Source organism: Ochotona princeps, chromosome 22 (genome assembly GCF_030435755.1).
Source record: "Ochotona princeps isolate mOchPri1 chromosome 22, mOchPri1.hap1, whole genome shotgun sequence".
Classification (NCBI taxonomy): Eukaryota; Metazoa; Chordata; class Mammalia; order Lagomorpha; family Ochotonidae; genus Ochotona; species Ochotona princeps.
This window is the reverse complement of record NC_080853.1, coordinates 17,317,727-17,334,839: the sequence shown is the minus strand read 5'-3', so window position 1 is coordinate 17,334,839 and position 17,113 is coordinate 17,317,727. Positions and strand designations below refer to the sequence as shown.

The 17,113-nt window shown below is 47.1% G+C and overlaps 1 protein-coding gene across 2 annotated transcripts in view; it reads right to left on the bottom strand.

The window, feature by feature from the left end:
- TRPC4AP (transient receptor potential cation channel subfamily C member 4 associated protein) overlaps positions 1-9,187 on the bottom strand; it is a 67,253-nt gene extending 58,066 nt beyond the window's left edge. Inside the window, exon 1 of one of the 2 annotated variants that reach the window (XM_004585750.2) lies at positions 8,924-9,187. In XM_004585750.2, coding sequence (XP_004585807.2) covers positions 8,924-9,094 — 171 coding nt within the window. In that variant the 5' untranslated portion in view covers positions 9,095-9,187. The remainder of the gene's footprint in view (positions 1-8,923) is intronic. The other variant, XM_004585751.2, reaches the window with a different exon arrangement.
- Positions 9,188-17,113: the final 7,926 nt, after the last annotated feature.

Sequence of the window (17,113 nt, the reverse complement as noted above, 5' to 3'; positions counted from 1 at the left end):
AAAATTAAAAACCAACCAACCAAAAGTAGGAAAACAAATTTCTATTTATTCTAGCCAAAATTAACGCATTAAAAAAAAGAAAATAAGGCAATGTAGTATCAGCACAAGGTTACACAGACCAGTAAAATGAAGACATGAACTTAAAAAGAAGATGGAATGATCAGAGCAGGGAATTTTTCAGCAGGTCAGTATAGGTCAAGATGCATATTTATTGCCTTTCTAATAAAAATAACTAAATTTTTAAAAAGGAAAGCAGTAGAATAACATTCGCAAACCATTCCTATAAAGGGTTCATGCACAGAAATTTTTTAAATTTTCAACTAAATTTTGTTTAGATGTACCTAACCACATACACATATATGTGTGCATATATGTATATCCGTGTATATACACGCATGTGTATGTATCTACATATCTGCATATTTACATGCATGCATATGTCTATGTGTCATGTATGCATGTGTGTGTTCCACAAGTTTAAACAGGCGAGTCACAAAAGGATGTCCAAATGATCAAAAACCATCTCAGAGGTGCCTAACCTCATTAGTCATTGGGGAAAATGCAAAGTTAAACCATAATGCTCTACAACTACACACCTGCAAGAAAGGCTAAAATTAAAAGACTGGTATTACCACAGATTAGTGAAAACAAGAAACAACAGAATGCAAATGAAAACACTACTGGTGGTGGTTAGGACACTTAATACAACTTTTGGATAACTTTTTTTTTAAAGATTTATTTGTTTTATTACAAAGTCAGATATACAGAGAGGAGAGACAGAGAAGAAGATCTTTCGTCCAATGATTCACTTCCCAAGCGGCCGCAATCATTGGAGCTGAGCCAATCCAAAGCCAGGAGCCAGGAACCTCCTCCAAGTCTCCCACATGGGTGCAGAGTCCCAAGGATCTGGGCCGTTCTCGACTGTTTTCCCAGGCCACAAGCAGGGAGCTGGATGGGAAGTGGAGCTGCCGGGATTAGAACTGGTGCCCATATGGGATCCCGGCGCAATTCAAGATGAGGACCTTAACTGCTACGCTTACACGCCGGGCCCAACTCTTTGGTAATTTTAGTAGTAGCTATTGATGCTGGACCTACTCTTACACATGACACTGCAATTGTAAGTCCATGACCCTCAAAACGGTGTAGCTATACATTAAATATAATGTACAAGAATGTTCAAATTCTGCCCGGTGCAATGCCTCGACTGACAAATCCTCCCCCTTCAAGTGCCAGAATCCCATGTGGCTGCTGACCAAGTCCCAGTTGCTCCACTTAAAATTCAGCTTCCTGCTTGTGGCCTGGGAAAGCAGTCCAGGACAACCCAAAGTCTCAGAAACCTGCACCTGTGTGGAAGACCCAGAAGAAGCTCCTGGCTCCCAGCTTTGGATCAGCTCAGCTCTGACCGTTGCAGCCACTTAGGGAGTGAACCAACAGATGGAACATCTTTCTTCTGTCTTTCCTTCTCCCTGTATGTCTCTTTTCAATTAAAAATAAATATTTAAAAAGAAAAGGTATAAAACTTAGAAACAGGATCTAAAATATTTTAGAAAAGCAAATAAAATACTCTGCATTACAGTGAAAAGTGCTGAGTATTCAGCTGCATCGCAGATTTTGTAAGAAATTAGTCCAAGGGCTCGGCAGCGTGGCCTGGTGGCTAAGGTCCTCGCCTTGATCCCATATGGCCGCTGGTTCTAATCCCGGCAGCTCCACTTCCTCTCTATCTCTCCTCCTCTCAGTATATCTGACTTTGTAATAAAAATAAAATAAATCTTAAAAAAAAAAAAAAGAAAGAAAGAAAGAAATCAGTCCAAACCCCTGCCAGTAACAGCAGGAGGATGGAGGGCTTAAAAGGAAAAAAACAAAAAACACAATGTAGTGTAGCAGGTAAAACCACCACAAAGACATTGGCATCCCATATGCACACAAGTTCAATGTTCCACCTCATATGGCCTCCAATACTGTGCTTGGGAAAGCACTCTGGAACACACAAAATGTGAGACACCTGGAAGCTGCTGGTACCTGGCTTCAGTGGGGCCCACCCCAGCTCAGCCCACAGCCTGCGGAAGCTCTCTCTCTCCCCCTCTCTATACGTAACTCTGCCTTTCAAATAAATAGTCTTTAAAAACAAAAACAAGAAGGGGCCCAGCGCGGTGGCCCAGCACCTAAAGTCCTCACCTTGAATGTGCTGGGATCCCATATGGGTGGCACCACTTCTAATCCCAACAGCTCCACTTCCCATTCACAGCTCCCTGCTGGTGGACTGGAAAAGCAGACAAGGACAGTCCAAAGTCTCAGTACCCAGACTGCGTGGGAGACCCAGATGAGGTTCAAGGCTCCTGGCTCCAGATTAGCTGAGCGCTGGCCATTGCGGCCATTTATAGAGTGAACCAGGAAAGGAAGATCTTTCCATCTCTCCTTCTCTCTGTAAAACTGCTTTTCCAGTAAATAAACAAAAAAAATTCATATTAAATATAGATGAACAGACACTTAAAGGATTACTAGTGAAGCTAAATCATCTTGTTCATTTATTCCGACAAGATGCCAACCATGACTACTTGCATCTTTTTTTTTTAAAGATTTTATTTATTTTTATTACAAAATCAGAAATACAGAGAGAGGAGGAGAGACAGTGAGAAAGACCCTGCACTTGATGAGTTACTCCCCAAGTGGCCGCAACAGCTGGAGCTACACTGATCCAAAGCCAGAAGCTGGGAACCTCCTCCAGGTCTCCCACTCAGGTACAGGGTCCCAAGGCTTTGGGCCGTCCTCGACTGCTTTCCCAGGCCACAAGCAGGGAGCTGAATGGGAAGTGGTGCTGCCAAGATTAAAACTGGTGCCCACATGGGACCCCGGTGCATGCAAGGCAAGGACTTCAGCTGCTAGGCCACCGCGCAGGGCCCATTTGCTTCTTTCTTTAACTGGAGTTTCTGCTGTTTCGGACCTGGCATGGTAGCCAAGCAACTGAAGTACTCTCCTTGCATGTGCTAAAATCCCTTATCGGCCCCAGTTCATGTTCCGGTGGCCCTGCTTTCCATCCAGCTCCCTGTTTTTGGCCTGAGAAAGCAGTCGAAGACGGCACAAAATCTTGGTACCCTGCATCCACGTGGGAGACCCAGAATAGACTCCAGGCTCCTGGCATCAGATCGGCACAGCTCTGGTCGTTGCAGCCCTTGGGGAGTGAATCAATGGACAGAAGATCCCCTTGGGGAGTGAATGAATGGATGGAAGATCTTCCTCTCTTTCTCCTCCTCCTCTCTGTATATCTGACTTTCTAATAATAATTTTTTAAAAAGTGGAGTTTCTGCTATTTCAACATAACCAGGGACTTTCAAACCCTATGAATGCTTGTTGAAATGAATGGTATCTACATATCTTAAAGATTTCAGAAAGTTTGGGCCCGACATCGTGGCCTAGCGGCTAAAGTCCTCGCCTTGAAAGCCCCAGGATCCCATATGGGCGCTGGTTCTAATCCTGGCAGCTCCACTTCCCATCCAGCTCCCTGCTTGTGGCCTGGGAAAGCAGTTGAGGACGGCCCAATGCATTGGGATCCTGCACCCGCGTGGGAGACCCGGAAGAGGTTCCAGGTTCCCGGCTTCGGATCGGCGTGCATCGGCTCGTTGCGGCTCACTTGGGGAGTGAATCATCGGACGGAAGATCTTCCTCTCTGTCTCTCCTCTGTATATATCTGGCTGTAATAAAATGAATAAATCTTTAAAAAAAAAAAAAAAGATTTCAGAAAGTTTGTGGAAAAGCAAATTGAAAAGCTTATGTTAGAGGAAACAAATAAAACCAGGTGAATTTTTTTCATAATATGCACCTTCCATGGGCTCGTGAAAATCTCTTCCTCTTACAGGAGCGTATTCCATCTAGAGTTTGAGCTTTTTTGGGGGGGATGGGGGGTAACTAATTTAGCCTTCACAAAAGATCTGTTCGCCTGACAAACTCAGGTTTTACAAATACTAATACTTAAAATAAGGCCAAAACAAGCACTGAAATGTTTTAAAGTGAGTCAATCTAAAGGAAAAAAATGAAGTAACAGCCGGATTTCATATGAAAATACAACAGCGAGCTAGTGAGAGCACGTGAGGGGCACAGAGGGCCATAACCCGGCTGGTCACCAACTGTCCAACTCCAGGATATCGGGGGTGATGAGCCTTGACTTGATAGGTGAATTCACCACTGATTAGAGTCCATGGTTTACCTGGTTTATTCTTTCCTCTTACTCATGAGCCAGGGCTCTGCACACCCATGATAAGGAATAAGCTTTGATGAGGATGTGACTGGAGAGTTTACAGCAAGGGATTTCTAAGACCTGATTAGCCTTAAGGATCAGATGTGCTGATATGTATGCAAGGGCTCCTGAGGCTCTAAAGCACCTACAGGCAGTTTTTATTAGCCTGATGAGGCAACAAGGAAAGAAGAAAACAAAGTGAGCTTCAGGCAGCTGTCTCCCAGGCCCCCTCATGCCCGTATTTAAGGAGATGAGAAAGACCTCAAGAAGATCAGGTTGAGTGGAAATCAGGATTTCAATTTTCAACATATCAGGACTGAAGTACCAGCATACAAGTATGTGGAAATACTGAGTTGGATACACCCATCTACCTCGAACTAAAGGGAGAAGTCAGGAAAAGAAACAGACTCATCAGAATACAGAACCTTTATGAACAACACTACAAGCTAAATATCATGGCATACTTATTTCAGACACCACTGTAAGTACCTTTGTATGTTTAAATTCACAAGCTCCTCACCACAGCCTAGGAGGTTAGGTCCCTTTTTTAATTATCCTTGTCTTACAAATGAAAAACTGAGGCAGAAAGAAATTAAAACCTGTGATAGCAAGTGTGTACCAAAGCAATCTCATTCCAGCAGCCTTTCTAAAGCGCTGAGGTCAACTGCTTGAGGAGTCAGTACAGGGACACAGCTGCCTCAAGACCCCGAGTGTCTAGGGCACAGCCCGCTCTTCAGCCCGCTGCAGTCACCAAAGGACAACACGGTCCCTCACTGCTATGGCTGAGGACGACCATTCACCACCCATCTACCACGTGGCATGCTGGTCAAGCTGGTGGAGACAGAGTTCTGCTGCAGAGCCATGTGAGGCAACACCATTTTAGGAATGAAGAAACTGAAGCTCAAGGAGGTGAAGCAACTTCACTCAGGTCACTCAATTAGTAAGTGACTAGAACCAGGCTCCAACTCAGCTCCATCTTGCTTCACAACCCGGTATCTTCCAAGCAAATCCCAAAGCATGCGACACCATGGAGAAACCTTGAGGACATGCTAAGTGAAACATGCAAGATTCCACTCAGGTGAGGTTATCCAGTAGCTGAAGTGACAGAAAGCACAGGGTGGCTGCCTGAGGCTGGGAAAGGGGAGGTGGGTGCTGTTCCTGGAGGATGGAGTCTTAGCTCTGCTGCACCAGGGGGCCAACACACTCCTCAAGACACACCACACTGGCAAGTTCAGTTACATTATTTTATTTACCACAATTAAAACACTGTTAAAAATTTAGCCTTTGACTATTTTTTTTCTTTCTTTTTTTAAAAGATTTGTTTATTTTTATTACAAAGTCAGATATACAGAGAGGAGAGACAGAGAGGAAGTTCTGTCCGTCCAATGATTCACTCCCCAAGTGAGCACAACGGCTGGTGCTGCGCCGATCCAAAGCCAGGAGCCAGGAACTTCTTCCAGGTCTCCCACACAGGTGCAGGATCCCAAAGCTTTGGGCCGTCCTCAACTGCTTTCCCAGGCCACAAGCAGGGAGCTGGATGGGAAGTGGAGCTGCCGGGATTAGAACCAGCGCCCATATGGGATCCCGGGGCATTCAAAGCGAGGACTTTAGCCACTAGGCCACGATGTCGGGCTCAAGCCTTTGACTATTGAATAGCATGCCATAACGGATTACTTACTGTGCTACATAAATAAGGGTGAAGAAATAATTTAAGAGTCACCAAAATTGCCAAGATGGCCTCCTACCTCTCCACACTATAATTCTAGGCTGGGCTTCAGTTCTCACTCTCTAAAATAGCTCCCACTTTTTTTTTTTTTTTTTTTTTTTACTGGAAAGTCAGATATACAGAGAGGAAGATCTTCCATCTGCTGGTTCACTCCCCAAATGGCCACAATGGCCAGAGCTAAACCAATCCAAAGCCTGGAGCCTCTGCTGGGTCTCCCACATGGTTGCAGGGTCCCAAGGCTTTGGGCCATCCTCTACTGCTTTCCAAAGCCACAAGCAAGGAGTTGGATATGAACCAGCACTCATATGGGATCCCGGCACGTGCAAGGTGAGGACTTTAGCCACTAGGCTACCACGCCGGGCCCAATAACTCCCACTTTTGTAAACAACTACCAAGTACAACCACCGGACTAAACCAGGTGCTATAATATTCCTAAGAGAGGGGAGGTTCCCCTGTTCTAAATCTTCAGCACATGAAAAAAGCAGAATTCCTAAGTTACATCATTTATCTTGCTACAGAACTTCTGTGGGGTCTGCAAAATGGCTCAACTGGCTAATGCTCCACCTTCAAGCATAGTATCCTATTGGGGCACCAGTTCCGTGTCCTAGCTGCTCCACTTCCCTTCCAGCTCCCTGCTTGTGGCCTGGGAAAACAGCGGGGAGGACGGCCTAAAACCATGGGACCCTGTACCTGCATCGGAGACCCAGAAAAAACTCCTAGCTTCGAATCAGTTCAGCTCAGCTCTGACCACTGCAACCATTTGGGAAATGAATCAGGGTGTGGAAGATCTTTCTCTGTCTCTTCTTCCTGTAAATCTGCCTTTCCAATGAAAATGAATCTAAAAAAAAAAAATTTCACCTGTGACTAACCCCTGGCACCTTCTCAACTTATAAATTTTCCAGACAGGTGTTTTGGAACACTTAACCCAGCTGTTCTGAGCCTCAGAGACTTGTCTTGATACCGACCCTAGAAGATTGAGAACCCACACCTTGCCAAAATGCCCAACCCAAAGGCTACGCTGAATCACATACTTTGCCTTTTTTTTTTAATTAATTTATTTTTACTGGCAGATTTACAGGAAGAAGAGACAGAGAGAGAGGGTCTTCCCTCTGCTGCTTCACCCCCCAAGTGGCTACAACAACCAGAGCTCAGCCGACCCGAAGCCAGGAGCAAGGAGCTTCTTCCAGGTCTCAGGTGCGGGTGCAGGGTCCCATGGCTTTAGGCCATCCTACACTGCTTTCCCAGGCCACAAGCAGGGAGCTGGATGGGAATTGGAGCAGCTGGGATATGAACCTGTGCTGGTACGGGTCCCTGTTGCTTCCAAAGTGAGGATTTAGTCACTGAAGCATGGTGCCAGGCCCTAAACAAGTGTCTTGTGCATCCTTCAGAACTTAAGGTGTTGGGCCACAGTGAGTTAAGTCGCAGCCCACAATGCTGCATCCCACTGCAGCACAGTTCATGCTCTGGTTCCCTGCTAACATGCCTGCGAAAGCAACAGTTGCCCGAGTGCTCCGGCCCTGCACCCAGGTGGGAGACCTGGAAGAAGCAACTGGCAACGGCTCGGCCCAGTGCTGGGAGGTGCAGCCATCTGGAGAGACTTCAGATCTGTCTCTGCTTTCTGTCACTCTGCCTTTCAAATAAAACAATCTTTTTTTTTTAATTTATTTTTTGACAAACTTGACATAATTAGGGTAAAAACGTTCAAGTGCTACAGGAAGATGGGCAAGACAATTAGTTCCGTATTGTTTCCTTAATATATCTGATGTAAAAGGGGATTTTAAGGGAGAAGCCCCACCCAGTCTCCCACCCACCCCAGGTCCCGGATATGGGGTATGCTCCGAGGGTCTTGATCAAGTGGTTTTGATAGTTCAACACTTCTGAATTGCTGCCACTCTCACCACTCCAAGCACGATGAGGCCGTTGGAGAATCCACTGACTGACATAGTCAGGGCACACCTGGAGGAGTGCAGGGTGGGGAGACACGATCTGACCCACCCTACCTTATTCTGAAGTCAAGCGATGTCCTTCTCCCATTAAAAATAATCATAGATTGAACATCTGTTCAGATCTAAATGCTGCAGTATTAACTGGTCGCCCTTCAGCCCTGACGGTGCACCAGAATCGCATTAACACTTGGCACAACTGTCTTCCCAACAACTTCAAATGGTAAATCACTAATTATCATCTCCTTCTCACATACCAAGCAACTGAGACAAACAGCCAGAGCGAGCAAGAGAGCAGGGGTTTCAAGCCAAGCCCGATTCCAGAGCCCTGGCTCTTAACCACGACGCTCCGCATTGGCAAACGAGCTAGTCTCTGCACCCGTTGGAGCTCTGCCTAAATTGGGGGGGGGGGGGGAGGAGAATGGCGAGAAGAGGGCAGACAACAAAGAAATATGTAATTACACATCCACAAAGTAACGTGGACGCCACGAATTCGGACCTTGGGCGGATAAGCGGAGAGGAAGGGAGAATGTCAAGGAAAAAGGCCTCTCGGAAACGGCTGACATTTATGACAGGCTCGGAAACCCGCCGGGAGCTGCGGCGAGGAACCCCTCCCCTCCCCCAGCCCCAATGCACAGCAGAGCAAACTCGGCGGCCACACACACACGGCTGAGCCAAACTCGTCAGGGCTCCCCCCCGCCCCCCTAGACGTGTAGACGTGGCGCAGGGAAGGGAGGATCCAGAAACCGAGCCCAGGCTTCAGTCCACGCCATCAATAACCCACAGCAGCCGGCCCACTGCGGGGGCCCCAGACTGGGGACCCGGGGCCGGCTGCTCGGCTGCCCACGGCTCGGCCGCCGCTGACAGCGTGCGGGCAGCTGCCAGGGAGGCCCTGCGGTGGGCCAGGAGGAGTCGGCCGCGTCTGGCAGCGGCCTCGGAATGCCTCCCCGGACCTCGGCCGCCAGCCCCCCGTCAGCTCCCGCCTGGTCCGCCCCGCCCCGCCCCTCCGAGCCGGCCTCGTACCTGCACCGCCCGGACTAGGCCCCGGCCGGTCAGCTGGCCCTGCCGCAGCTGCAGCAGAATGTTCCCTGGCCGCGGACGGCCTCCCCATCCTCCCCAAGCCGTCGCCGTCGCTGCCGACCGTCTCGCTCGGCCGGCCCCAGACCCAGCCGCAGCCGCCGGCGCCGCCGCCATGTCTCCTCGTCCGACAAACAGGAAGCAAGCGGGTCTCGGGGCGGCGGAGACTTCTACGGGGCGGCGAAGGGGGACGACGTCGCCGCAGCGCCCCCAGCGGGCTGACGGCGACGCCGCAAGCCCGCGTGGCAGCGACGTGCGCGCCGCAGTGGCTTCTGGGAAATGTAGTCTTGCTCTGAGGCGGGGCGGCGTGGGGAATGCGGCGCAGGTGGCTAATAGATTTGCGGCGTTTCCTAACCCCGCCCCGTTATTTCCACAGCCTTTTGCTCCAACTTTGCCGTGAGGTTCCCCGAAGTCGAAGACACGTCGCTGCCGTAAGCATTCGCCCGTTTCTTCGTCTTTTGGGGAAGGTGCAGACATCCAGAAAAAGATCCTGAGCTTCCAGGCCCGGGGAGTCAGGCCCAGGACGCTGCTTCCTGGCTGCTTCCTTCCGCCCCTGACACGCCACGAATCTGGCCCGAGTCAACCAAGTCCCTGTAACTCCTACGCCTCCCTCGCCTGTCTGTTCATTCAGTCTGTGGTTCCTGGGAACCCGGATCAGTTCATTATTAATTCCTCAGTGGTCTGGCTCTGGGCCAGGCCCTGAGGACGGGTGGTGCGCTGCGGGGGAGGGGGAGACATGGGGGGGCAGGATGGCCTAGGACCCCCTTACCACGAGATGCAGGTGCAGAGGAAGACTGGCAGTCTGGATCCAAACTTGGGCTGTGTAACTGGACACACTGCAACGTGAAATGAAAATAATGCAAGAGGGATCCATACATTGTGACATCATATTCTCAGCGGATGGAACCCTGTTCTGGATCCTCTCCACCACCACCACGTGGTGGGTTCTCTTTGGGCAAACTCCTGTAGCAGCCTTGCAGGGATGCCCTCCCTTTCCCTTCCTGCCAGGGAAGGGAACTTGCAAGTCCAAGAGCACTGCCCAGTGATGGGGGAGGGAGCGGTGCAGATTTTAACTCACCTCTGGGACAACTGTGATGTATCATCCATGCTAGCAGACTTTCACAAATAATTAACACTGGCACAATGGGTATATAGGAGCATCCTCCCAGATAAACCCACCATGGTTACTGTTGGTTTGCCCCACAGGGGACGACTGGGCTGTACTCATCACCGCCAGCCGAGATTTTCTGTTAAATCCTTCAATTCTGATAACTGGGCCTTCCGGAACAAGGGACCAGGAATGGATCCATGTACAAGTAGGAGTTTCGTGTGTAATAAGGGGAGATCTTTCCAGTCAGTAGGGAAAGAAAAAAATAAATAATAATGTGAGCATCTCTTAACTTCACACCAAAAGCTAACTGGAATTTCAGGCATATTTAAAGCAAAATACAACAAAACGCATCGTTCTGTGCTGTGTTGTAAAGGTGGTGGCATCACTCTGTGAATGGGCTAAGAAAACATTGCTTTGTGCACTCAAGTGGGTGAATTATGTGAAGTGTATCTCAAGGAAGCTGTCAAAAAAACAAAAATGAACATGGTAGAAGGGAATAGAAGAACCTACATGTTTTAGGGGTACAAAGTTTTCCATAGGCACAAAATCCAGGCCTTTGAATAGAAAGATTGGTGAAATTGACCCTTTGTACAAGGCAGCATAAACAACCACAAAAGGCATGTGACAGTGTGGAAAAGATTGAATATCCAGAATTTATAAAGAGCTTTCCAGATAGCTGTCTGAATGCCTTGCTCTCTCATCCCCAGGGCTCTGCTCTGAGACTAAAAGATCTTCCCTGACCTTCTATATAAACTAGTATCTCATACACGCTTAAACAAACACCAGTTCGTGTCCCAGCTACTCCACTTCCCATCCAGCTCCCTCCTTGTGGCCTGGGAAGGCAGTGGAGGATGGCCCAAAGCCTTGGGACCCTGCATTCATATGGGAGACCCAGAAAATGCTCCTGGCTTTGGATCAGCCCAGCTCTGGCTATTACAGCCATTTGAGGAGTGAACCAGTGAGTGAAGACCTCTTTGCCTTCCCTTCCCTCTGCAACTCTACCTATCAAATAAAGATTTAAAAACATATGTTTGAAAAATAAAAAACAAATAGAAGTAGCACACATCTCTACCTAATATATAACTGTTTTCTCTCCACACCCCTTCCTTTGACAAAAGTATAATTTTGATCTGTTCTGTTCTGTGCTGCACCACCCACAACAACCATACCAATATCTGGCAATAGCTGTCATTGGGATCAGTGAATTAAGGAATACATACCTACACTTCCACAAAATCACAGAAATAAGCCAAATGACACAAGAGAAAACCAGGTATATAGTAACAGAGGGAAAATGACCAATAAGTGTATAAAAAGGTTTCTTCTTTGATTTCACCAATCCTTTAGTAGAGAATACTGATGGTGAGAATAAGTATTGATATACCCTTTTAGAAAGCATTTTTTAGCTATGTGAGTTAAGTCATAAGTCAACATTTGTTGGCTCAGTATTCTTTTTTTTTAAGACTTATTTATTTTTATTGGAAAAGCAGCTATACAGAGGAGGAAAGACAGAGAGGAAGATCTTCCATCCGCTGATTCATTCCCCAAGTAACTGCAACGGCCGGTGCTGCATCGATACAAAGCTAGGAGCCAGAAGCTCTTCCAACGAATTAAAAAGCTGAAATTCCCATGTGATCCCGCAACCCCCTATCCGAGCATATGCATTAGTCCAGGTGTCCCTGATACAGTGACATACCTGAGGTAGGCTAATGTTACAAACAAAAGAAGGTTTGCTGTATGGACGTTTTTGGTGGTTCAAGGACATGCCACTGGCACTTGGCTTTCTGGACTGTACCATGTCATTCTGGGATGGGATTAGTAGGATGGGTCATGTTTTGAAACAGGGAATCAGAAGCTGGTGGAGCTGGGCTCTGGCTTTTATGACAACCCCCTCCCAAGAACCCCCAGGGGCTCTCTCACTTCCCAGCGCAGTACCCTCAGTTGACTTAAGATCCTTCCTCTCTAGACCTCTCTTACACTCTTACCTCTCTTAAAGGTTCCACAACTCCTGATACCATCGTCCTGGGGACCAGACTTCCAACACACGGAAAACTATGGAGACCACATGAAGGCCAACCCTAAATCATGGCGATAGACATCTGAAAGAAATAAAAACAAAATCTGGAAGGGATGCTGAGAAACCCCATGTTCCGGGCAGGACTGTTGATGGTGGTCAAGAGGTAGGAGCAATCCAGGTGTGCATTAACAGGTGAAATAACAGAGTGAGGTCTACCCATACCGCTGAATATTACAAAGCCTCAAAAAGGAAGGTGATCCTGTTACATGCTACTGCATGAGTGACCCTTGAGCACCCTGTGCTAAGTGAAATAAACCACTCATTACAAGACACATGTTGGATAACTTCACTTACTTGAGGTTCTTGGAGTAGTCAAACTTCATAGAGACAGAGAGTTGAAGAATGCTTACCAGTGGAGGGGTTAGCAGGGAGTTGTTCAATAGGGATAGCACTTCAATTTTGCAAAATGACAAAGTTCCAGATATCTGTTGCACGAAACGAAATAACTTGGGGGCCAGTGCTGTGGTAATAGCAGGCAAAGTCACTGTTGGCAGCACCTGGATCCCATATGGGCTCTGGTTCAAATCCAGGCTGGAGCACTTCTGATCTAGCTCCTTGCTAATGCACCTTGGAAAACAGCAGAAGATGGCCTAGTATATCTGTCTTTCCAATAAAAATAAATCTTTAAGAACAAAAAATAGATGGCCCAAGTAATTGGATCCTTGTACTCACGTGGGAGACCCAGAGCGAGCTCCTGGCTTCAGCCTGGCCCAGCCCTGGCAGTTGCAGCCATTTGGAAAGTGAACCACCAGATATAAGTTCTCTCTCTCTTTCTCTCTCTCTCTTTTCTTTCTCTCTGCTTCACCCTCTAACTGTTTCAAATCTTGTAAAAATGAAATAAATTATATACAAATAGGTCTAGTTGGGATTATACTAATCTATAGACATTGCCACTACAGAGCTTATATGCATAAAATTGTTTTAAAGAGTCACCACCAACAAGGTCAGCTGTGTTTATTACAATGCAGGTTCCAGGGGACTCTGACCTTATTAATATATACCATAATGTTTTGCATGAGCCAAGCGTCATTTTGACCCTCGAGGGAAAAAAAAAATGTCCTTTGAACTTGAAATTAATTTTAACAACGAAGAAAGGAAAGGCATTCTAGGGATGGGGAGGCAGCCGACCTGGGTTGGGCTGTCTGCAGCCGGGGATTCTGGGTGGAGTGTGTCCCCAGGCATGCGACTGTATAGATGCTGGATCTTGTCACATGAGGACACGGGATCCTGACGAGTGTCACAGTTCTGACAGCCTCCAGGGTTCCCCTGGCAGCCATCAGGCAAGGCACCGACGCTTCACACTTAGGCTTTAGCCAACAGCAGACCTCACCTCCCACTCCTAAATCTGCACTTTTCTCTGGCTAGCATGGTAACAGGCATTTCCCAGAGTGGGCTGCTCACAGGGTCAGAAATGCTCACCCCCAATTCAACTCTTCAGGATATCATATGACTAGGAAATAAGGACACAGGCTTCCAGAATCTCTACAAGTAAACACCCATCCTGGGGCTGATGCAATGGCTCAATTGGTTCATCCTTAGCCTGCAAGCACTGGCATCCCACATGGGCACCGGTTCATGTTCTGGCTGCTCCATTTCCCATACAGCTACTTTGTTAAGGACTGGGAAAGCAGCAGAGGATGGCCAAAGTTCTTGGGGCCCTACACACACATGCAAGACCCAGAAGAAGCTCCTGGCTCCTAACTTTGGATTGGCTCAGCTCTGGCCATTGAGGTAATTTTGTGAGTGAACCAACAGATTGAAGATCTTTCCCTCTATCTCTCCTTCTTTCTGGAAATCTGCCTTTCCAATTAAAATAAATAAATAAATCTTTATTTAAAAAAAAAAACACTCATCCTTTCTACTTCCTCTGTGGCCTGCTGAGTGACTCTTTTTTTTTTCTTTAATATTCATTTATTCATTAATTACATTGCATTACATGACACAATTTCATAGGTACTGGGATTCTCCCCCCTTCACCCCAAACCCTTCCCCCATCATGAATTCCTTCACCTTGATGCATAACCACAGCTCAAGTTCCATTGAGATTCCCTAATTAAAAGTTTACACCATACAGAGTCCAGCATCCCACTTGTCCAGTTCAAGTTCAACGGCCTCTTAGGGAGGCCCTCTCAGGTTTGTAGGCAGAGCCAGCAGAGCGTCACCTCGATCAATTAGAAGCTCCAACATATCATCAGCAACAGTCCAGGTATGATGAGGCTGGTGCAGAGTCCACTGATTGACATAGTCCGTCTTAGGGTTTCCCCTTGTCCAGTTTTCCGCTGCAAGCATAACGCTGAGGTGGTTGATTCATCTACTCCATTTTCCATCTTTTTTTTATTAATGCTTTGATTCCTCCATTTTGTTCAGGGGAATCCCCCTAAAAAAAACTTTGAGGCATTCCCAGTCCAGGCTCCTACATGTACTACTAGTAAGCACAGTGCCCGCCACCGTCCATCACTCCGATCAGCTGATGGTTTTAACCCCTGGGTTGGTTCTCTTCTGAGCCCCGACCTCTATTGGAACCAATGAGTATCGCATCTCTCCCCGGCTCTGCCCATCACACTCTCCTCCCTCACCTAAACCAGTGGGAGGAGTGCTGGTCGGGTGTTGCATTCCCTACTAGCACAGGCCATTTCACCTTGGCATTTTGTGTTTTGTACTGTTTTTTTTTTTTTTTTTTTTTTTTTTTTTTTTTTTATCGCAACCAAACCCTGCCAGGCCCCCACACAGTTTCAGCACTTGGGCTTGCCAGTGGATGACGTGAACCGACTCAGCCTGGTCTGCCCCAACCCGAGCCAAGTGTATTCCAGTGGGTCACATTCCAAAGCCTCTTCTGGGTTATTTACCTCCATGCTTCTTGCGTGCTGAGTGTCTCTTGCCACCAGAGGGCGTAGGACTCACCCAAAAGAGGCCAGTTAATGTCAATTTGGGTGAAGTCAAAAAAAGAAAAAAAGCTCCCAGACAAGCTAATTTATTTCCCCATAATAATCCCAAATGGCTTCACCAAACATGATCATGTTATTTAGAAGCTATTGCCTCAATTAAATGAACTGCCAGACTATGCTGGGACAGACAGATTGCCTGGGGCAATTTTTTTTTTAAAGATTTATTTTATTTTTATTGGAAAGTCAGATATCCAGAGAGGAGAGACAGAGAGGAAGATCTTCCATCCGATGATTCACTCCCCAAGTGAACACAACTGCCGTTGCTATGCCGATCCAAAGCCAGGAGCCAGGAACTTCTTCCAGGTCTCCCACACAGGTGCAGGGTCCCAAGGCTTTGGGCCGTCCTCGACTGCTTTCCCAGGCCACAAGCAGGGAGCTGGATGGGAAGTAAAGCTGCTGGGATTAGAACCAGCACCCATATGGGATCCTGGCGCGTTCAAAGCTCGGCTAAGCTTCGGCCTTTGAAGCCACTTGGGGGGTGAACCAGCAGATGGAAGATCTTTCTGTCTCTCTTTCTCGTTGAAAATCTGACTTTAAATCTAAAAAAAAAAAAAAGAAAAAGAAAAAGAAGCAAATTGCCACACCCAAGAAATCTAATTTATCATTGTATAAGTAACTAATTGGAAAAGCAGAGATAGAGGGCTTTCCCACCTGCTGGTTCACTCCCCCAATGCCCACAATGACAAGGGGTGGGCTGAAGCTGAGAAGCAGAACTCAGCCCATCTCCCACTTGACCCACAGGGAGTCAGTTCCCACAGCCACCATCAGCACTGCCTGTTATCATCTGCATTAGGAGGAAGCCACAGTCAGGATTCAGGGGCAGGTCTGAACCAAGGAACTCTACACAGGATCTAGGCATTTTAACCAGTGTCTTAACCACTAGGCTACCCCAAACTTAATGCTGATATAATGCTTTCATAATCCACATTCTAACCTTTGCAAATATTCCCTAAGTGCTCCTTACACCTTTTTCATCCTCAATCCAGGATTCAACCAAGTCACACAACACATCTGAATATTGTCTCTTTAGGATCTTAATTCAGAAGAGTCCCTTTCTGAGTGTCTTTTGTGATCTTGATAGCCATTTGTACTGAAATTACTGCCTGGATCTGCTGAATTCTTGTCCCATACTGGGATCATAATGAGCTCGTCTGGCAAGAACCCTGCACCTGATGCATGTGATGCTATCTATGTCTTTCCCATTGAACCACATCCGGAGGAAATCACGTAAATTTATCCCATTATTAATGATGTTAAGTTTGATCTCTTATGGGCACCAGTATGAGTCCTCCAAGCTGCTCCACGTCTGATCCAGCTCCCTGCTCATGTGCCTGGGAAAGCAGCAGAGGATGGCCCAAGTGCTTGAGCATACACCAAAATCAGATGGGATGACAGTGTGCTAAATAAAATAACCTGGGTGTAGCCAACAGGCACATTTTCTTTTCTTTCTAAAGATTTATTTTTACTTTATTTTTATTGGAAAATCAGATTCACAGAAAGAAGGAGAGACAGAAAGATCTTCTGTCTGCTGGTTCACTCCACACATGGCCTCAACGGCTGAAATTCAGCAAATCCAAAGTCAGGAACCAGGAGCTTCTTCCAGGTCTCCCATGTGGGTGCAGGGATAAAAGATCTGTCTCCCCATCTCTGTTACTCTACCTTTCAAATAGATAAAAAAAAATGTTATAAAAGACTTATTCTCAGGAAGTGGCTCACAGGATTACAGGGACTGGCAAGTCCCAATCTGCTGTGTGGGCTGGCAGGCTGAAACCCGGGACAGCCAAGAGTGCAGATGAAGTATGAGAGCACAGCGTGGGAGACTTTCCTCTTCTGTGAGGCTGGCCTGGTGTTTCTGAGACACTCAGGCTTCAACCAATGAGATGAGGCCCACTCACATTATGGAGGGCAATCTGCTTTGCTGTCCTGATTAAAACATTAATCTCATCCAAAAACACCCTCACAGAAGCCCTCAGGATAACATCTGACTAAATATCTGGGTGCCT